The 22981-nt window shown below is 38.4% G+C and overlaps 1 protein-coding gene across 3 annotated transcripts in view; it reads right to left on the bottom strand.

The window, feature by feature from the left end:
* Window positions 1–22981, bottom strand: part of kiaa0825 (KIAA0825 ortholog) — a 324821-nt gene that overhangs the window by 235373 nt on the left and 66467 nt on the right. For all 3 annotated transcript variants that reach the window (XM_073066385.1, XM_073066405.1, XM_073066395.1), the window contains one exon: window positions 19066–19205. In XM_073066385.1, the coding sequence (XP_072922486.1) occupies window positions 19066–19205 (140 nt within the window). The remainder of the gene's footprint in view (window positions 1–19065; window positions 19206–22981) is intronic.

The raw sequence follows: 22981 nt of genomic DNA, 5'->3' as shown, positions 1-22981 counted from the left end.
TGAACTCTCCACCTACAACTATGACATCATGTACAGGCCTGGAAAGCTCAATGAGCCCTCCGATACCCTATCCCGGGGAACGTGTGCCAGCACGCAAATCGACCTACATGCAGATCTTTGCCACCCGGGGGTCACCCGGCTTTTCCACTTCGTGAAAGCCCGGAACCTGCCTTGCTCCCTTGAGGAGATCTGGGCGATGACCAGGGACTGCCAAGTCTGCGCAGAGTGCAAACCGCACTTCTACCGACCCAAAAAGGCACAACTAATCAAGGCCACCTGCCCCTTTGAGCGACTGAGTGTCGACTTTATGGGCCCCCTTCCCTCCACTGACCGCAATGTGTACTTTCTTAACGTAATCGATGAGTACTCGTGGTTCCCTTTCGCCATCCCCTGCCCCAATACCACTACCAAGTCAGTCATAAAGGCACTGCGCAATCTCTTCACTCTGTTCAGATACCCATGCTATATCCACAGTGACAGAGGGTCCTTATTTATGAGCAACGAGTTGTGCCGATACCTGCTGGCTAGGGGCATTGCAACTAGTAGGACCACAAGCTATAATCCCCAGGGGAATGGGCAGGTGGGGAGGGAGAATGCCATGGTGTGGAAGGCCACACTCTTAGCTCTTAGGTCAAAGGGACTGCCGGTCTCTCGCTGGCAGGAGGTCCTCCCCGAGGCACTCCACTCCATCCACTCCCTGTTATGCACGTCCACCAATGCCACCCCTCATGAGCGACTCTTTTCTTTTCCCAGATGGTCGAGCACCGGGACCACCCTACCAGCTTGGCTGACGTCCCCAGGGCCAGTGCTGCTCCGGAAACATGTGAGGAGCAATAAATACTCCCAGAAAATCAAGAGGGTTCACCTACTTCACGCAAACCCCAAATATGCCTACGTGGTCTTACCTGATGGGCGGAAGGACACGGTCTCCACCCGTGACCTGGCACCCGCAGGAGCACCAGACCCCTACCCTGAACACTCCATGGTGACTATGAACCCTGTACCCACCGATATATATACCCAAGAGACACCGTGCACTCCAAGCCCTACACAGACACCTCACGACACTCCCATACCGGGTGTGGTGCACACGCACGAGGGATTACTAATGCCTAACGGGCTGGCACCTCAAGTCAGGCTGGAGCCAGCACAACCACCGTCACTGGTGCAATCACCACCGGTGCTACGTAGATCGCAGCGACGGACTCGACCGCCTGATAGACTTGACCTGTAAATATACTTGTCTTAAATATTGTCAGTCACTTCACCCCGCGGGACTCTCTTTTTAAAAAGGAGGGGTGAATGTGGTAATCCATGTATATCTGTCTGGATACGCCCCTTTGCTGACTGCTCCTGTGGCTCCTCCCACAAACCCCTGGATAAAGGTGATTGTATCACTGCTCCTCCCACAGTCATCCAGCATGGACATGCTCCGTTTTACTGCTAATAAAAGCCTTTCAGTATTTACTCTACTTCCAGTCTTTTGGAGTTATTGATAGTGCATCACTCCTTACTTCATAACTTTGAATTATGAAGTGCCTAAAGGGAATGATGAATATGGTGCTGGCATCTCATGAGAGGTGTTAGAAATGCTAGAGGCTATGCCAAATGAATATTGAGATGAAAGGTAACCTTAAACATATGAAACTTCTTCAGCATTTCCTGAAAGAGACATGCTTGAGCGGGTAATAATTCTGGTCACAAACTTCAGCACCCCCCACCCCTCCAGAACCCCTCTTTCAACCTCCACCCCAACACGTCCCACAACACCCCCAACCCCCATAAGCCCCAACACCAACACCACCGCACCCACCTCAGGTCAATCACTTAAGCATAATAGGAAAAAGGTGCTTCAACTGTATCAATAAATTTACTGATAACTTATTTAAATATGCAAAATATGTACATCCTAACACATGAAAAATAGTATTGTATTTTCACAAACAGCACCTATGAAGTCAAGGAATTATACCAGGTTTACATACAGTATAATGTATTATGTTAGTAGTGCCACATCACCAAATATAAATAAATAATTATCACAATAATCATTATGTTATCTGATACTGGAAAACATCAGCATTTTCATGGTATTTTAATATATGAGATAAACTTTTCTGAATATTTTTATGAAGTGATCAATCACTATGGTTTGGTTCATTGTGACTCTGTAATGTAACTTATCCTACTAACGATATGATGAGGTCACTTTCATCTTATATTACTTCATAAATTATGTATCAGAGTACTATTTATGGCAAAACTAGTTTCTCCTACCAAAGAAAAACTGGTCATATGATGGATCCTGGAAGAATATGTCCATTTGGCCTTCACATGTTCATCAGTGTCAAAGGTTTTGATTTTATTTGGCCCACCTGCACTTGCCACCATACAGATCAAAATGCTTATTCAATATTGATAGTCATAGAGTTTCATCATGGAAATGGGATACAATCAGGAAAAAGGCACACCAGCAGCTCTGGCTTCATTAGTAGCTTGAGGAGATTCACTATGTCACCAAACACTCTTGCTAATTTCTACAGGTACACGGTACAGAGTATTCTGATTGGTTGCATCATAGTCTGGTTTGGAGGTTCTAATGCACAGTATTGAAAGAATTGCACAGGGTTACAGATTCAGCCAGTTCCATCATGATCACAACCTTCCCCACCATCGAAAATATCTTCAAAAGATAGTGCCTCTAGAAAGCAGCATCCATTATTAAAGGCCCTCACCAACAAGATGTGCCCTCTTCACATTATGACTATTGGAGAGGAAGCACAGGAGCTTGAAGACTCAAACTCAATGTTTTAAGAACAACTTCTTTCGCTCCAATATCAGATTTCTGAACAGTCCATGAACCCAGAAACATTAATCCTTTTTTCCACTATTAATTTATATTTTAACATACAGTAATTTGTATTACACTGTACTACTGCCACAAAACAACAAATTTCATGATACACAGTATGTCAGTCATAATAAACCTCATTCTGATTACCTCTGCCTCAGCTCATTCATGCTGAACAAGATGTCTATCTATGCTTGTCTCATTTGGGCCATGCCCTTCTAAATATTTTCTATCCATGTACTTATCCAAATATATTTTAAATGTTGTTATTGTACCTGCCCTAATTACTTTCTCTGGCAGATTGTTCTATAAGACACCACGGTCTATGTGAAGAAGTTGCCTGTCAGGCTCCTTTCAGATCTTTCTCTCTCACCTGAAACCTGTGCCTCTAGTTTTTCATTCCCTTTCCTTTGGAAAAAAGGCTTTGTGCATTCACCCTTCAATGCTGCTCAGAACTGTACACATTTCAATAAGGTCACCTCTCAGTCCCCTACAAAAAAGATTCTGGGATTGAAAGGCTTGCCATATAAAGAGTGTTTGATGGCTCTGGTCCTGTACTTATTGGAATTCAGAAGAATAAGCGGTGACCTCATTGAAACCTATCGAATATTGAAGGACCTCTATAAAGTGGATGTGGAGATGATGTTTCCTATGGTGGGGGAGTCTAGGACCAGAGGACACAGCCTCAGAATAGAAGGGTGTCCTTTTAGAACAGAGATGAGGAGGAATTCCTTTAGCCAGAGATTGGTGAATCTGTGGAATTCATTGCTACAGACGGCTGTGGAAGCCCAGTCATTGTGTACATTTGAGGCAGAGGTTGATAGATTATTTATTAGTCAGGGAGTGAAGAGATATGGGGAGAAGATGCAGATTGGGGCTGAGGAAGAAAATGGATCAGCCATAATGAAATGGTGGTGAAGACTCGATGGGCTGAATGGCCTAATTCTGCTGCTATATATTATGGTCTTATTATAAAAAGTACTATCTTGCCCATTCCCACCCTATAGCTCAGGGCCTCAAGACCTGAAAATATTCTTGTAAATCTTCTTTGCATCCTTTCCAGCTTAACAATATCTTTTCTATAACAGGGCAACCAGAACTATACACAGTATTCCAAGTGTGGTCTCAAAAACACCTTGTACAAATGCAACATATCCTCCAGACTCCTGCGCTCAGTGCACTGCCCTGAATAAGGCCATAAAACCATAAGACATAGGAATAGAATTAGGCCATTTGGCACATCGAGTCTGCTGTGTCATTTCATCATGGATGATCAATTTTCCTCTTAGCCCCAATCTCCTGCCTTCTCCCCATATCCCTTCATGCCCTGATCAATCAATAATCTATCAACCTCTGTCCTAAAAGACCTGGCCTCCACAGTTGCCTATGGCAAAGAATTTCACATATTCACCACTGCCTGGCTAAAGAAATTCCTTCTCACCTCCATTCTAAAAGGATGCCCCTCTATTCTGAGGATGTATCCTCTGGTCTTAGACTCTCCCACCATAGGAAACATCCTCTCCACATCCAATCTATCAAGGCCTTTCACCATTCAATAGGTTTCAATGAGGTCACCCCTCATTCTTCTGAATTCCAGCAAATACAGTCCCAGAGCTAGTGTATAGGCCAGTGTCCCAAATGCTCTCTTCACCACCTGATGAAATAGAAGAATAAGCTCTGATCTGACTGGCTCAACAGGAGAAAGCTCCAATACCTTGCACATTGTTTGCCTTAGAAGCACCACCAGATCTTAGTGGCCATTTGTAAGCTTTTGATTGGATCATTAAATACCAACTCACACACTTTTCCAAAAAGAAAGCGTGTGATGTAGGGGTCACTAGAGAGGTGGGAAGGAACAGTGGAGATGCAGCGAACAAGCCATTAAAAAAATTGTTCTAGCTACAACACTTGTATCTTTATAAGCACTAAACATACCAATATTTGACTGCATATGCTTAAAAATTCAAGTTTTCATATGAATTACTCTCAAAGTGTTTTTGATTGTCAGTCCTCACTCCCTGCAAAACAGTTATGTTTCACTGTAATAGATTAATAACCCCTGTCAGAATGTCCTTGAACTTTGAGTACCAGATGGCAAGATATAATACACTACAGCAGAGAAATAAGAGGGAGGCTATGATTGTGTATTTGTCAGTCTTTGTGAGGGATGACAGGTATTTGACTAAGTAAGCAAATGCAATACCCTGAACCAGCAAAGAACATGACAGATACTGAAACCTTATTTGTACCTCTGTCAAACATTAAACTGTCCAAAAATGGTAATGCTGAAATAGGTTATCAGACTAAAGCACGAAGACCTCATTTTTTTTTCTTATTTGAAAAGATCAGGTAATGATTCTCTCAGAAAGATGATGAAAAAATTGATTGTTCACCGCACACTTTAGAAATAATCACAACCACCCCAAATCATTTCATACACTTTATTCACTTGGATAAATCTTTATATTTAATAATCCTGTGAATCTTAAACCATATTTCAAGGAATGCGAATGAGATGCTAAATATAAAATTAAAGTGTAATAATACAATAAAATTTAATAGCTATCTGTAAAATATCCACAATATATCCGTATCATCAAAATGAGGCTCCAATGCACTGGATTGAAAGAGGCTACAGAGGATTGTAGACTCTGCCAGCTTCATTGTGGAAACAAGCCACCCCAGTACTGAGGGCTTTTTCAAAAGTCAGTGCCTCGAGAAGGTGGCATCCTTCATTAAGGACCCTCACACACTGACAAGGACATGCTCTTTTCTCATTACTACCATCAGGGAAGGTTACAGGAGTCTGAAAACCATCACTCAATGATTTAGCAATAGCTCCTTTCCCTCTGCCATCAGATTTCTGAAGGGTCCATGAACCCATGAATACCATCTTGCTATTCTGCTTTTGCACTTTTATACTTTTTATTGTAACATAGTATTTTTAATATCTTGCACTGTACTGCTGGTACAAAACAAAAAATTCATGAATATGTCAGTGATTATAAACCAGATTCTGATTCTGATTCTAGAGCTTAAAATAGCAATGTAAATTGGAATCTCCTTATAAAAATCCACAAAATTTATTTTCTACAAAAATACAAAGAAAGGGAAATCAGTCATTTTCTTAATGTGTATAATTATCCTCAAAATGATTTCAGTCTTCAGAAGTGGGCTCAATAATTACATTTAGCTTAACAGAGTTCTGAGCTACTATCAAGGGTAGCTCTGATAATAAGAGTTGGCATTGAACTATTTCGGTAAAAAGAAAATTGGATTAGGAATTCAGAAGCAAGGGACAGAAAACATAAGTGAGAGCAGTTTATTGCAGCTTTACTATCAAAGGAAATATCAGTAAGGAAGAAATAGTGAGAACTAGTTTCAGAGTTAATACAATAACAATAATCATGATTGACTTTAATCTTTATATAGATTGGAATAATAAAACTATTAAAAGGTAGTCTTGAAAACAAAATCACGGAATATCTTTGAGGCAGTTCCCTACAACAAATTCATCAGTTATACAACTAGAATGCAGGTTTTTTGAAATCGACCATCATTTAGAATCTTGCAACACTTTCATGTAGAAGGTTCAGTGGGCTGCCTACCTCTGTAAAGAAAGTCAGTGTAAGAAATGATATTTTGACTTTTGAAATGAAGTTCTTTAAAAAAAACAATCATTTCGTTATGAATTTAAATTACAGGCTATCTTCAATTATCTTAGAGAATGAATGAAGGTGCTGAGACAGATCTGGTCAAGCACAACAAAGCAGAATTAATTAGTAATCTTATAATAATCTCAATTTAATTTGGGACTAACAAACTTCAAATATGAAACTAATCTTAAATAGAAGCAAATACAAAGGTATAATGGCTGACTTGGCTAATGTAGGTAAAAAAGTATCACGGTAGTTAGCAGTTGCAGATTTTTAAAAAAGAATTTCATAATTGTCACTGCATTGAAATATAAATATTTGGCAGGGAAGTGATCTATTTTGAATCCAGCAAAGGCTGTCTTAAAAAAAGATATGAAGAGAGAAAATAGAATGTGAGAGAAAATTAGGAAGAAAGAGACTGGCTACTATTAAGCAAGAAGAAAGAGAACAACAAACCAAATTCAAGTAAATTGTGTTTTTAGCCCCTTAGAAGTTTAGACTAGGCAATCAATAATGAGAACTGATGAAACATCAGAGGCATTTTTACAATTATTTTCCATCTTCCTTCCCATTAGAAAACACTCGAACCATACCAAGAAAGTAAGTAATAAAATGGAAAACGTAAGAGGATAAGGAACATGAAACAATCAGTATCACACACTGAAAAAAACTGACAAACTAGTACAATTAAATGCCACCAGACTCCTTGCATCTGATGGCTTTATCCTTGGGATCTAAAATAGGTGTCTGCAAATATGCTGGAACAAATTATTGTGATTTCCCCAAAATTCTCCAGATTTTTGAAAAGCACCAGCAGATTGGAAAACAGCAATCCTAATCGTATTATTCAAGAAAGAAGGAAAAACAAAATTAGGAAACTAAAGTCCTGCCTTCAGCAAATACTGGCATCCATTAGTGGGAATGGACAAATAGAAAAACATAAAGTTAATAGATTTATAAGGGGAAAATTGTGTTGAACACATTTATTGGAAATCTATGAGGATGTAACCAGAAAGTAGAATAAGCAAAGCCATTGCATTTTGTGCATCTGGATTTCCATAGGCATGAAATAAAGTGTCACATATAAGTTTATTGTAGAAGATTAAGAATCAATAAATTGAGGATAATGTATGTATTAATGTGAATAGCAATGATTAACAAAGTTAAAAGAGAAGATAATGATAAACAGATCCATTTCAATTTGGCAAGATGAAATTAATGGAGGTTCCTTGAGACCTCAACTATTTACAACAGATGATACGACAGGACCTGGGTCTTAGAACAAGGAACAACCCAGCGTTTGGACAATTTAAATGCTGGGCCCGCCCGGTGGATTGAAAAGGCGGTGTGTTGGGGTGATTCTGCTTGCTGATCTGCATCATTTGCTCCAGTTTCCGTTGCACTGAGACTGAGGCTGTGGGCCTGCTCTGGCTGCTCCAAGCTTCGTGTCTAAGGACTCACTGTTGTTTTAAATTCCATTTGCTTGCTTTTATTGTTTGCACAGTCTGTTTTATTTTCTCTCTACCGAACGTTTGTTGGTCTTTCTTTTAATTGTTTCTTTTGGGTTTCTTGCTTTGCGGCTGCCTATGAGAAGACACATATCAAAGTTGTATAACGTATACATATTCTGATAATAAATGTACTTTGAACTACCTACAATCCATATTAATGACTTAATTGAAGGAACCTAGTGTAATATTCCATGTTTTCTGACAGGAAGGAAGCTAAATATATAAATTATGTGGAGGATTCTTACAAAAACAAGTGTAAAAAAGATGGTGCATGAATTCACTTTGATAGACTGAAACAAAGACGGATTGGCCTAGAAATTTATTCACAGTTGGTAAATGCAAATTAATTTTTCAGTAAGTACACAATGCTCTGTTATTAAGAGTAAGAAAATCTTGGTGAAAATGTACAGCTTTGACGAGGTCATGCCTTGACTGCCACATATAAAGAATCTCCTTATTTAAAGGAAGGATATGTTTCTCTAAGGGGTAATGCAGAGAAGGTCAATGAGATTCAGTGATTAGAGAAAATAAGTTGAGGCCTCTGTTGGTCAGAGTTGACCATAGATATTGTTTCCTAGCTGTCTGGGCAGTACAATATGGAGAGCAGGCCATTGCCCATGTAGCAAGTTCCCCATCTCCATGCACCTGATGAACCCAAAGGAACAGCAGAGAAGTGATAGAGTTTGTTGCCAGCACCACCACAGGAGTTGCCATTCAGCATTGAACTCAAAGTAGGATTGCCTTAAGGACTCCAGTTCCGGATTTTTCCTTTGGGATTTACTCCCAAAGCCTTCCCCATGAGTGGGTATAGCTGCAAGGCAGCAGAGGATTGAAATCAGAGTTTTCCTTTTCCTAGATGAGCTGCCAACCACAACTGATGAGCCCCATCTGCCCGAAAACATGCAAAAATCTTCAAGGCTTGAAAGGGTAGATTTTTTTCAGGATATTTCCCTAAATGGAGGAATCAGGATGGTGTAGGAGCAGGGTTGATTTCCCCCTGTAATGGTGAAACATCAGCTGCATGCTGTTAGACACTACTACGCATCCAAGCATCTCCATTTAAACACTTACTGGAGTCTCCTCTCGGCAGCCCATGAAGTAAGGCGCATGTTGGCACTACTCCTTCCTTTTACAACTTACTTTCCACTGCTAATTTTGTTTAAACTTTGAAGATTTATTACTTTTAGTAAAGGATTTATGATTTAATTATGATGGCTGGAACCCGAACTGGAATCGAATTAAGAGGTGGCAAAATTGTTTCTGAAACTGAACAAACAAAGCAGGCAGAGGAAGTTTCTACTTCAGAAAGAATGTTTTCTTTGATGCAAGATATTAACACCAAGATCGGAATGGTGGACACTAAGATTGATAAACTGACAAATACTAATGAAAAGCTTGAGAAAACCGTCTCTGCTGTCCAGGAATCTTTGAGGAATCTGAAATTGCAATATTAGACGCTGAAAAAGGACACTAATAGAATCGGAAGAGAACAGGAGACAATGCATCAAGTGATTAAAGAACAAGAATTAAAGATATCTACTATGGAAAAGAAAATTGTTGAGGTTTCTTTGGAATTTATTAAGAATTAAGAAGAAAACGATTGATCTGGAAAGCAGAAGTCGTAGGATGAATTTATGCATACTGGGTTTGTCTGAAAACATGGAAACGGTGAGCCACTGAAATATTTTGTGAATATGCTAAGCTCACTTTTTAGTGAGATACGCAAAGCTCCTCCGTTGATAGACAGAGCTCACTGAATCCCCCACTCAAAGCCTTCCATGGAGATGAAACCTTGTCCAGTGATTTTATGTCTGCATTACTTTGCTACTAAAGAAACAATTCTTCAAGATGCTAGGAAGCAGTGGAAGCTAATTTATAATGGAGTTGAGATCCGTATGGTTGAAGATTTTGCCTCTGGGGTTTATGCAGAAAGAATTAAATATCAGGGAGTGATGGCTGAACTTTATAAGAAGAACTGTCATCCCTCTTTGTGTTATCTAGCTTGTTTGATAATCTCCCCAGCTAACGCTCGCCCAAAGCAGTTTGACTCCCCAGAAGAGGCTTGGAAATTTATAAAGGAGTTTAAGCCTCTCTTGCAATCAACTCCAACACTTAATCCTTAGCTGAGAGTCGTTTGTAGCTGGATCGTTGGAAGTTCAATCTACGTTCTATGTCTGCCCAGACATCGTTTTGGCTGATTTATTTTTTCCTTTAGGATTTGTAAGAGTTTAACACCAGTCGTAATGTATTATTTGGTTGGATCTATCTTTTTTGAATATATGATCAATTTTTATTAAATGAATTTAAGATGGCCTCTGTTTACTACGTTCTAACCTCTGTTAAGACATCATATCAAAATATTTGGAATTTGTTTATTTCTTTACGTATCTGTTGCTGTGTCTTTAGTCAGTGGTGTCAGCGTATGACATTTTAAAAACAGAGTCTGCTTATTGGAAACAAGGGATTTAGGGAGTTTAGTTTAGCATGCTGTCCTCCTATTGGATGGTTTTTGGGCTCTGTGGGGAGAGGGGTGGGGCTTTTAGTTTAGGCTTTTTCAACTGGGCAGTCCTGAGAGGTTTTCCTGTCAATCATGTTTTTTCTCTCTCTGATCGAATCCATAATTTGTTCTTCCCTGCGGGTTTGGTCTGTGTCAGCGCACTAACTTATTTTATAAAATCTTAAATTAAAGCCTTATTATGGATGTTAATAAAATTAATATAATCTCTTGAAACCTGAATGGCTTGAACCAACCTATTAAGCATAGAAAGATCTTTAAGAAATAAAAAACACTCCAAGCTGATATTATTTTTGCGCAAGAGACCCACATCCATAAGGAGGATAAAAATCATTTTTTTAAATTTTGCAGGGGCTCTCAGTTTCATTCTTCATCAGTAACTAAAATTAGAGGGGTATCTATTTTTATTAATTTTAAAATCCCTTTTTTACATTTTAATACTGTCACTGATTCAATTGGAAGATACATAATTGTTACTGGTTTATTATGTGATCAAAAGGTGGCTTTGGTGTGTGTGTGTGTGTATGCACCTAATGTAGATAGCTCTGAATTTTTTAAGAGGTTATTCTCTGTGTTGCCGAATTTAAATGAATATAAGTTGAACATGGGCGGTGACTTTAACTGTTGTCTCAATCCTTTGATTGATAAGTCATCAACCAATCCGTGGCTCCCTAATAAGGCTGCGACCTGTATTAATTCCTTTTTACTAGAATACGGTTTGGTCGATATTTGGAGATTTCTGCATCATAAAGATAAGGATTTTTCTTTTATTTCACATGTACATTATAAATATTCAAGAATTGATTATTTTTTGTTGGATACATGACTGGTGCCTTGTGTTGCTGACTGTGCGTATGACGCTATTGCGTTGTCGGATCTGCACCCACAAAACTAATACTGAAGTTCCCTGATAATATACGGAATGCATCTCAGTGGAGATTTAATGCTACACAGCTGCATGATTCAGCATTTGTAAGTTTTACTAAAGAGCAAATTTCTTTATTTTTTGAATTAAACACAACTGAGGGTATGTCAAATTTGGTTATTTGAGATGCGATGAAATCTTTTCTTGGGGGACAGATAATCTCATATTCAGTAGCTTTAAGAAGGAAAACTAAAGCAGAGCTTTTAGTGATGACTAACAGGATTAAAGAAATAGATAAAGTTTACTCAGTAACACCAACTGAAGATTTATATAAGGAAAGGGTGAAACTTCAAACACAGCATGATTTGCTTTTGACTTTTCCCATTGAGCAGCAAATTTTTAAATCTAAAAGTCAGTTTTATATATATGGAGATAAGTCATCAGGTAAATTGTTGGCCGGTCAACTTAAAGCAACTATGGCTAGAAGGCAGATTTTGAAAATACGAAGAACTGATAGAACTGAAATGTCAGATTATCAGGAAATTAATAAGGTATTTGTGGATTTTTACTCTAAACTTTATAAATCTGATTTTCCAGACAACGCTACTTTTATGAATAGATTCTTGCAAAGATTGAATATACCCAAAATTTCTATTCAAGATATGAATACAGTAGATGCGCCTATTAAACAAGAGGAAATAGCAAGGGCTATATCCTCTTTTCAATCAGGTAAAGCTCCGGGACTGGATAGATTTACAGTAGAATTTTTTAAGACGTTTACTGAAATACCTACACATCATTTATGCCAAATTTTTACTGATTCTGTATCTTCTGGGACCCTCCCGAAAACTTTCTATGAGACATCAATTTCATTTATTCCCAAAAAAGAAAAAGATTTATCTGAATGTGCCTATTACAGACCAATATCCTTATTAAATGTGGATTCTAAAATTCTTTCTAAGATTTTGGCTAACAGGCTTGAGCGTATTTTACCTAAGGGTATTTCTAAGGATCAAACTGGATTTATTAAGAATAGATATTCATATTTTAATATTCAGAGATTACTGTAAATTCCGGTGTATAAGTTGAGAACTTGGCCCTAAATTTTGGTCCTAAAATTAGGGGGTCGGCTTGTATACAGGGTGCCATTTTGGAAAAACGAATACACGGAAGACAGGTCATATTTATTGGCTGTTTTTGAGTCAATTTCGTTCCACTGTCGTCGCATGAATTCTTTGAATGATTTGTTTAAACTCACATCTAGTGGCTAGAGCACGGAGATCAAACCACCGGGGATGACTGCAATGTCCGTGTTTTCAGCTTTCAACGCTGCTTTTGTCTCACCTGACAAGTGCGCTTTGAAGACGTCCCAGACAAGTAGCGACTTTTCTTTCCCGAAACCTTCAGGACATCAACGCCTCTTTAACCCATTTCGTCCATCCAGCAGCGTTCTTGAACGTAAGCAAACACACCCCGCGGGAATTTTCTGAGCAATCTTTGCTTTTTGTCTCAACACAAGATCATGTCTATACATAAATCGGGTGCACCAACTTTGCGTAGCTTTGAAATTTTTGCTGACCTCACAGTGTTTTTCGGCCCATTTCAATGCTTGAACTCAAATCATTTCTCTGGTAACAATGTACCTGGATGATCGCTGGTGATTCACCCACTCTAGAACTTTTTCTTCCAGTTCTGGCCACTGGCATGTTTTCCCGTGGTTTGCACATTTCGGCTTTGGCATTTCCCTCAGTGTGTCTTCTGCCTTTCTCCACTCTCTCACTTGTTTCTTGTTTACACGAAACTTCTTAGCAGCTGCAGAATTATTCATTCCTTTAGCAAAATCAACAATCTTCAGCTTGAAGCCAGCATCATATCGCATTTGTTTTAATCTTTTGTACATGGCGGTCGCAAACTCAATACTGAGTAGACCTACTGATCCTGCCACCCCGTGTTATGTTTTAACGAGATTACGATGGGTGCTAAATGGTTTCATAGGGGTTACAATTCTGAGGATTCTTTACCATTGGAGACCTAATCCAAAATTTCCCTCCCTGATTTATTTATTAAGAATTCGCTTATAATGCTCTACAATGTGTAGGCCTATTTTTCTCAGGTACTGGTTCACAAAATTTCCCGGTTCTGGATCTGGCAAAGCTGAGTACCGGCATGTGAGATCTTGTGATCTTTTCTGGTTAAATCAAAAACCTCTACAAAAGTGGTCGGCTTATACAAAGGTAACATGAAGATGTCACTTTTTTAACCTTGAAAATGGGGGGTTGGCTTATACTCCGGAATATACGGTATTGAGCATTATTTATTCCTCTCTATCTAAAGAATCCGAATGTGTTGTTTCCCTTGATGCAGAGAAAGCCTTTGATAGGGTAGAATGGTCTTATTTATTCAAGGTTTTAGAAAGATTTAATTTTAGTCCAGATTTTATTTCCTGGATTAAGCTGATCTATCAAGCTCCTATGGCGGCAGTAATAACTAACAATCAAAAATCTCCTTATTTTAGGCTATACAGAGGTACCAGCAGAGTGGTCCTCTTAGTCTCCTGTTATTCAACCTGGCTTTAGAACCTCTTGCTATTGCTCTTCGAGACTCCAACAATGTTCAAAGTATTAAGAGAGGAGATAAAGTGCATTAGGTTTCGTTGTATGCAGATGACTTGTTAGTTTACTTTTCAGATCCTAAGAAATCTATTCCTGCTATGTTATCTATATTTTCTGAATTTAGTAGTTTTTCTGGATATAAATTAAATTTGCACAAAAGTGAGCTATTTCCTATTAATAACTACTTGGATCAATATGATCAAATTCCTTTTAACATTGCTAAAAATAACTACGTATCTTGGTATTAAAATTACCAAAAATTTTAAGGCCTTGTATAAATATAACTTTATTCCATTAATTGAATACACACAACAAATACTTTCTAAATAGTCTCCTATGACATTATCATTAATTGGTCGAATTAATGTTATTAAAATGATAGTGTTAAGTTCTTATATGTATTCCAAGCAATCCCTTCTTTTGTTCCTAAACTGTTTTTTGATAGAATAGACTCTAAAATTCTATCTTACATTTGGAATAATAAAAATCCTAGATAGAGTAACTCTTTATTGCAGAAATTAAAAAAGTATGGTGGTATGGCTTTGCCAAATTTTAGAATGTATTACTGGGCAATTAATATTCCATATATTTATTTTTGGATTCATTACTCAGACATACATGACTCTTCTTTATGGGTGGATTTGGAGGCGTTGGAAAAAGAGGATACAGAGAGCTACTGCTTCTGCCTCTTCCAACGATTCTGAGTGAGGCACAGGGAGATCTGTATTTACTGACAATTACTTTTATTGTTCAAACTAACAAGTACGTGAATTCATACACTAAATACCTTGTGCGCACACCCGCTAAGTATCCCTGACCTTCCTGGATAGTCAAAGAATAGCAAAGGTATTACCCGGGCGGAGGAATTTACGCTGGCCAGGCGCTCCTTGTTCCTCGTGGTCCCGATTTACTCTCCACGTGCTTCACGCAGGGTTCTTCTCGCTTGTATCTGTGATGGTTATTCTTCGAAGTTACCGCCACCAGCACCCACAAAGCATCCACTTTTATATCCATTTCTTAACAATTTAAATGTCGCATTCCCATGTCATTAGCCGCAGGTCATGAGTCTGACCTTTAACATCTGGTCATTGGCTCTGGTCCAAAGCAGCATCCATCTATTGTCCTCTTCCCATCAAGGGACAGTTGCTGACTCATGGCTCTTTGTTCTCAGTCAGCAATGAGCTCGAATTGCCTCAGGCATTCACAATCCTGCATGTTACAGCCAACCAAAGAACACCTCACAAATAACTCCTTATTTGGAAATGACCTCCAGTCCAGCAGATTACCTGAAGAGTCTTTGTGCCTTCTTTAAAACACTAATAAGTCCAGCATGTCAAGCTCACAAAATGGAGAATAGAGTGTCTTCACAAAATGGCAGCCTTCATCCCCCAAACACACGGCAAGAACAAAGACTGCTTCCACTGTCCTTGATTCATTTGAATTCACTGATTTGAAGATTGTAATTCTTTCTGGCCAACAGAGGAAAACTCGGTGAAGGTGTATTCTTTGGCCTCTTTACAGGGAGCTCCTCTTCTTTTTTTGCTTTCTATGATTGGTAGTCCAGAACTCAATCCCATTATTAAACATACATTAAGAATTTGGTTTCAGTTTTGTAGATTTTTTTGAATTTAATAACTTTGTTTTTTCTGGTAAAATTCATCTTAATTATTTTTTTAAACCATCAATTTCTGATCAGACCTTTTTAATTTGGAAAACCAAAGGTATAATAACTTTTTTAGACTTGTTTATGGGGGATTGTTTAATGTCTTTCACTCAGTTATTGGACAAATATGATTTATCTAATGCACACTTTTTTAGATATCTACAAATTAGAAATTTTCTACGTAGTTTACTTCCAGATTTTCCCTCTGCTTTTTCACCCAATACAATAGATACTGTTTTTTCAGGTTAAACCATTTCAAAAAGGACTGACAGCTATAATTTATAAATGGTTATTGAATTTGCGAATGTTATCTAATAATAAAATTAAAGCTGCGTGGGAATTGGAATTTCGAGAGTCAGTTTCAGATAATCGATGGGATAAAATTTTTCATTTGGTAAATACTTCATCTATTTGTGCCCGTCATTCCTTGATACAGTTCAAGGTAGTACATCGGGCACATATGTCAAAGGATAAATTAGCCAGTATCTTTTCCAATATTAATCCGATTTGTGACAGATGTAATATTGAGGTGGCTACTTTAACACATATGTTTTGGTCTTGTATCAAGACAGATAATTTTTGGAAAGATGTCTTTAAAACTTTATCAGAAGTCTTGAATTTGGACCTACAACCAAATTTATTTAACAACAATTTTTGGGATCACTCCACTGGAAGCAGGATATATTCCTGTTTCCGCTCAACGGATGATAGCTTTTACAGCTTTATTGGATAGGAGAGCCATTTTGCTTAAATGGATGGCCTCTAATCCACCTACTGTTTTTTATTGGCTTTCCTCCATTATGTCCTGTCTAAGTTTAGAGAAAATAAAAAGTCAGACATTTGATACATCCTTTAAATTTGAAGAAACCTGGCGACCTTTTATTCAATATTTTCAAGCAACACACACAAAATGCTGGTGGAACGCAGCAGGTCAGGCAGCATCTATAGGAAGAAGCACTGTCGACGTTTCGGGCCGAGACCCTTCATCAGGACTCCTATGGTTTCATATGGTTTAATTTATTGCTCTTCCAGTTACTTTCTCGAAACTTTGGATTTGATCAGAAAGTTTTTCTTTTTTCTTGCTTTTACTCTCAGTATGAGCAGCTCAGTTCCTTTCTCTGTTTCTTTTTTGTTTCATGGGGTTTTTTTGTGTATATAAAAATTATAAGTTTCTTTATCTTTTTTCTTCTTTTTATGGAATGATAATAGGAGAATCAATTATCTTATTTTTTATTATATACTATTAGATCAATACTATGTATGATCTTGATAATATTTATTTTACCTTTTATATGAAATGTTATCGATATAGATATTTGAGATACGGTAATTCTCCTCTTGTTTATATATATGTACTTTTTTAATTAATAAAAAAATTGATAAAGAAAGAAGCACACTTATTAAGAAGCAAATTGTACATGTTGCTGTTTTTCTACAAAGTTCTATTGAATAGCACACATAAAACATTATTATAAGATAGAATTATTAGGTTGGTTTCAATCTGTGCAATTTTACAACATAGAAAACATAGCAAACCTACAGAACAATGCAGGCTCTTCAGCTGAAAAAGCTGTGCCGAACATGTCCTTACCTCAGAAATTACCGAGAGTTACCCATAGCCCCTTAGTTTTCTAAGCTCCATGCACCTTTCCAGGAGTCTCTTAAAAGACCCTATCGTTTCCGCCTCCACCACCGCTGCCAGCAGCCCATTCCAGACAATCACCACTCACTGCGTAAAAAACTTACCCCTGACATCTCCTCTGTACCTACTTCTAAGCACCTTAAAACTATGCCCTCTTGTGCTAGCCATTTCAGCCCTGGGGAAAAATCTCTGACTATCCACACAATCAATCAAATGACATGAATAAACAGTCAATGTTTTGAGCCAAGCTCCTTCATCAGGATTCAACAGATGCCATTTAGCAAAGGAAATTGGCCTAAATGTCATTCCACAAACATTGTGATATGTTTAACATCTGACCGCCTTTGAAACAGTCGTCCAAGCACAGAAATAGGCTCTTCAGCCCACTGTATCTATGCCAACCATCATGCCAATCTACAATAATCTTGCTCAATCAAGTATCTATCAAGCATCTGTCATGATGCTCCTTACACTGTATTTTGTAATTGTTCCTGCCTCTGGAAGCTCATTCCAGAAACCAACTACACTTTGTGTGAAAATTTGCCTCTCCGATCTCCTTTTAACCTCTTTCCTCTCAATGCAAAGTTATAGACAGACGCATCATGGAAACAGACACTACCTATCTATCCTACCTCTGCCTCTCATAACTTTATATACCACTATCATGTTAATTCTCAACCTGCTTTGCTCCAGAGAAAATAAACCCAGTTATCCGATTTCTCCTATTAACTCTAGTTCTCCATTCCAATTTACATCCTCATGGATCACCTCGTGTAACCTATGTTACTGGTTCCTTATAGACAGGGGTTGGGGTTGGTTGGGGTAGGGGAGGGTGGTGGGGATAAGCTCCCACTACCTATTAAATGCTCCCAATGGTGTGTATTTCAAATAGCCTCTTACTTCCAAGTTCAGCTCCTGGCCTTCACGTTTGGCTTAGCTTCTAAGCCCAGTAGAACCGTTATTACTGACAGATTAAGGGACAAAGGCAGGTTACTGGCGCCTTAAAACCAGTTGCTTCAGGCAGATGGGGCTTGTCAGTCATGGTTGGCCAGCTCTCTAGAAAGAAAATTCTTATATCAAACATTTGCAGCCTTGCAACTATACCTACTCATGAGGAAGGCTATGGGAGTAAACACTGAGTTGGAGTCCTTTAGACACTCCTATGTTGAGTTTAATGCTGATTGGCAACTCCTGCAGCACTGGTAGTGCCAAACTGTATCGGTCTCTGCCATCCCTTTTGGATTCATCAGCTGCATGAAGAGGGGAAGCCTGCAACTTACTCTCTATGTTGTACTGCACTGGCTTGTATACTGTAGTAGACAACTAAGACACAACATCTAAGGTCTTCAAGACGAACAGAGGGCTCGAACATCTGTGACTTACGGCTGATGCTTATCTGCCTTCTGGAGTAGCCAAAAGAAAATGAAACAATCCAAAGGGACATTGATTACCAGAGTTACCCATAGCTACGCAAGTCCCACCTCAACACAGTTCAGCCTGGGCACCAACTCTTCCAACTAAGAGGGCCTTCCTAGAAAATGTTGAATTGGAGCATGGTATGAACAGGTAAGAAGTCGGCACAAAGATTTCAATGTTAATTCAGTTAACATTCTAACCTTTCCCAGGATCAAGAAAGTACAAACCCAGGTAGATTTTATTATAGATCACAAAATTCCTCTCAAAAAGGTATAATATATTTTGACATAATTATAGAAACTTTGCTGGTTATTAAACAGGATTTTATACTTACAGCTATTATTCAGCAGAATCCGAGGTACCAAACAATCGTGAAATACAAGTATTTGCAGAAGTAAGTTCAAATCACAGCTGGGTTGTGCTAATAACAAAGCCAGATGCTGCTGAACAGATAGTTTATCACATGATAGTGAGCTGGAACAGATACCAAAGATTACATTTAATTTAAATTTCAGAGATTAAGTTATATTTGTTCCCAAAGTTCTCAATTCTGTTCCAAAAGATGATTAAATCAAGGTTTACTATTCATAAAGGCTTATCGTCTAAAGAACAGCCCAGATAATTCCTATCCAACATATTATACCCATCCATTGCTATTAACAATAAGAATAGCATCATATATACTGAATAAAATGGAAAGAACCATGCAATGCCAAATCAAATATTGATCTTTTTACTAATTCTCTTTAAACATAGAGTTGACTTCAAAGATACTCATAAAATGACTCATGATTTAGAGTGGTTAACACAACGCTTTACTGTGCAGGCAACCTGGGTTCAATTCTTGCCATTACCTGTAAGAAACTTGTACGCTCACCCCATGACTGTGTAGGTTTCCTCCCACAGTTCAAAGACATAGTGGTCGGGAGGTTAATTGATCATTGTAAATTGTCCCATGATTAGGCTAGCGTTAAAAATGGGGGATTGCTGGGCAGCATGGCTCAAAGGACCGGAAGAGCCTACACCATGCTGTATCTCAATAAATAAATAAATCAAGTCATTCCTATAATATAATTAATATGAACAAGTACGAATAAAAATATTGTATGCCTGATAGGAAATGCCTAATCGAATTCCTCAAATTTTGTGACTTCAACCAGAAATGACTGCTTTCGCTATTAACTCATGGTAAAATTAGTATAGGATCACACAATGCTGTAAACATGGGTGGCAAACAATTCAATTTCTAGACTCATTTTCCAAAAAAATCTAGTCATTTACAAATCTGGAAATGGATAAAGAGGAAGTCTGTGGCAGTTAATTTTGGCATTAATATCTGAGTTCAATTGAACTTTTAAATCTCAAAGTAAATTTCTTATCAAAATACATATATGTCACCATATACAATCCTGAGATTCATTGTCTTGCAGCACACTCAGTAAATCCATAATAGAATAACACAGTAAACATAACAGAAGCAATGAAAGAATGCACTAATTTGGACGTTCAGCCAGTGTGCAAAAGACAACAAACTGTGCAACTACCAAAAGAAAGAAAGAATAATAACAAATAAATAAGCAATAAATATTGAGAACATGAGATGAAAAGTCCTTGAAAGAAAGTCAATAGGTTGCGGAAACATTTCAATGATGGAGCAAGTGAAGTTGAATGAAGTTATCCTCTGTTCAAGAGCCTTATGTTTGAGGGGTAATAACTGTTCCTGAACCTAATGGTTTGAGTCCTGAGGTTCTTGTACCTTTTTTCTGATGGCAGCACGGAGAAGAGAGCATGTCCTGGGTGGTGCAGTCCCTGATGATGGATGCTACTTTCTTGCGACAACGTTTCGTGTAGACGTGCTCAAGCCTGGGGAGGACTTTACCCGTGATGGACTGGGCAGCATACACTACTTCTTGTACGATTTCTCATTCAAGGGCATTGGTGTTTCCATACCAGGCTGTGATGCAGCAGTCAATATACCCTCCACTACGCATCTATAGCAATTTGTTGAAATTGTAGCTGTCATGACAAATCTTCGCAAGCTACTAAGTAAGTAGAGTCACTGTCGTGCTTTTTTTGTATATGCACTTACATGCTGGGCCCAGGACAGGTTCTCTGAGATGATAATGAGGAATTTTAAGTTGCTGACCCACTCCACCTCTGATCCTCTGAAGAAGACTGGCTCACTGACCTCTGGTTTCCTCCTCCTGAAGTCCTGAAGAACTTTTTAAAAGCTATTATTAATGCTTTTTGAGATAGTGATTTAGATGCATATCATATTTTTTACTGAGTTAAGTATTGTATGTAATTAGTTTTGCTACAATAAGTGTATGGGACATTGGAAAAAAGTTGAATTTCCCCATGGGGATGAATAAAGTATCTATCTATCTATCTATCTAATAATCAGCTCCTTGGTCTTGCTGACATTGAGTAAAATGTGTTATAATGGCACCATTCAGCCAGATTTTCAATCTCCCTCCTACATGCTGATTCATCATCACCTTTGATTTGGCTTATGATGGAGGTGTCATCAGCAAACTTGAATATAGCATTCCAACTGTGCTTAGCCACACAGTTAGAAGTGTAAAGCAAGTAGAGCAGGGGGCTAAGCACACAGCCTTGTGGAGCGCCTGTGCTCATGGAGACCATGGAGGTGATATTGTACCCAATATGAATTAACTGGGTTCTGCAAGTGTGGAAACTGAGGATACAATTGCACATCCAGGTATTGAGGCCAAGTTCTTGGAGCTTATTGATTAGCTTTGAGGGGGTGACAGTATTGAATGCTGAGCTGTAGTAGATAAATAACATCCTGATGTATGCATCTTTACTGTCCAGATGTTACAGAGTGAAGAGCCAATGAGATGGCATCTGCTGTGGACCTGACACTCCAGTAGGCAAATTGGAGTGTATCCAAATTGCTTCACAGGAAGGAGTTGATATGTTTCATCACAAACCTTATAAAACACTTCAACACTGTGGATGTAAGTGCTACTGGACGATCATCATTAAGTCAAGTTACCATGTTCTTCTTAGGCACCAGTATCATTGAAGACTGCTTGAAGCAGGAAGGTACCTCAGACTGCTGAAATGAGAGGCTAAAGATCCTAATGAAAACACCAGCCAGTTAATCAGCACAGAGTGTTTATACTTTACTAGGTACCCCATGTGGGCTGGATGCTTTTCATGGGTTTACCCTCCTGAAGGCTACTTGCATGGTGGCCTCAAGAGACTGAAATCACAGGATCATCGGGGGTCATGGGAGTTCGTGATGGATCCTCCTTGTTTTGATGGTCAAAGAGAGCATAGAAGGCATTGAGCTCATCTGGAAGCAAAGCCCTTTTGTCACTGATGTTACCTGATTTAAGTTTATAATAGATGATCGTAATCAAGCCCTGTTACAACTTTCGGCATTGTTTGTTGATTCACATTTAGACTGGAATTGCCTGTGCATGTGAAATGGCTTTCCAGAGGTAATAACTGGAAAACCTCTTGTAACTTTCTTGGTCACTAGACTTGAATGCTTCTGATCTGGCCCTCAGATCCCATGGTTCATTCAAGGTTTCTAGTTGGGGAAGGCTGAATGATTTTATGGAGACTACACTTTTTATTAAAATATTTGTAGTTTCTAAAATTCTAAATCAAATTTCATTTAATAAATATCATAGAGTCAAAAAGTAATAAAGCATGGATACAGAGCCTTTAGCCCAACAAGTCCATACCCACCAAGTTATCCACCGAGTTAATCCCAATCTCCTGTATTTGGTTTGCTAGGTACCCAACCTAACCAATTCTTCCTGCCTCAACTACTTCCTCTCGTCAGCTCATTCCATATACATTTGGCTCTCCTTATCTGCGGGTTCCGCATGCGTGGATTCAACCAACCACAGATCGGGAAAACCCGGAAGTTCTCTCTCCAGCACTCCTTGTTTAAGCATGCAGACTATTTTTTCTTGTCATTATTCCCTAAACAATACAGTATAACAACTATTTACCAGCATTTACATTGTATTAGGTATTATAAGTAATCTAGAGATGATTTAAAAGTACAGGCAGTCCCGGGGTTATGAATGAGTTCCATTCCTGAGTCCGTCTTTAAGTTGGAACAGGTACATCCAACATTATTTAGCGTCAGTTAGTAAAACGTTTTTCTTAGTATATAGAATATATTTTACCTTTCTATGCATATAAAACACTTAAGAAACATACGTATTTCAATAATTAAACCACTGAGTTGCTTAGTAATAATTGTA

Source organism: Hemitrygon akajei, chromosome 2, assembly GCF_048418815.1.
Source record: "Hemitrygon akajei chromosome 2, sHemAka1.3, whole genome shotgun sequence".
Taxonomy (NCBI): domain Eukaryota; kingdom Metazoa; phylum Chordata; class Chondrichthyes; order Myliobatiformes; family Dasyatidae; genus Hemitrygon; species Hemitrygon akajei.
Note: the sequence above shows the minus strand (reverse complement) of the source record. Positions and strands in the feature narration are given on the sequence as shown.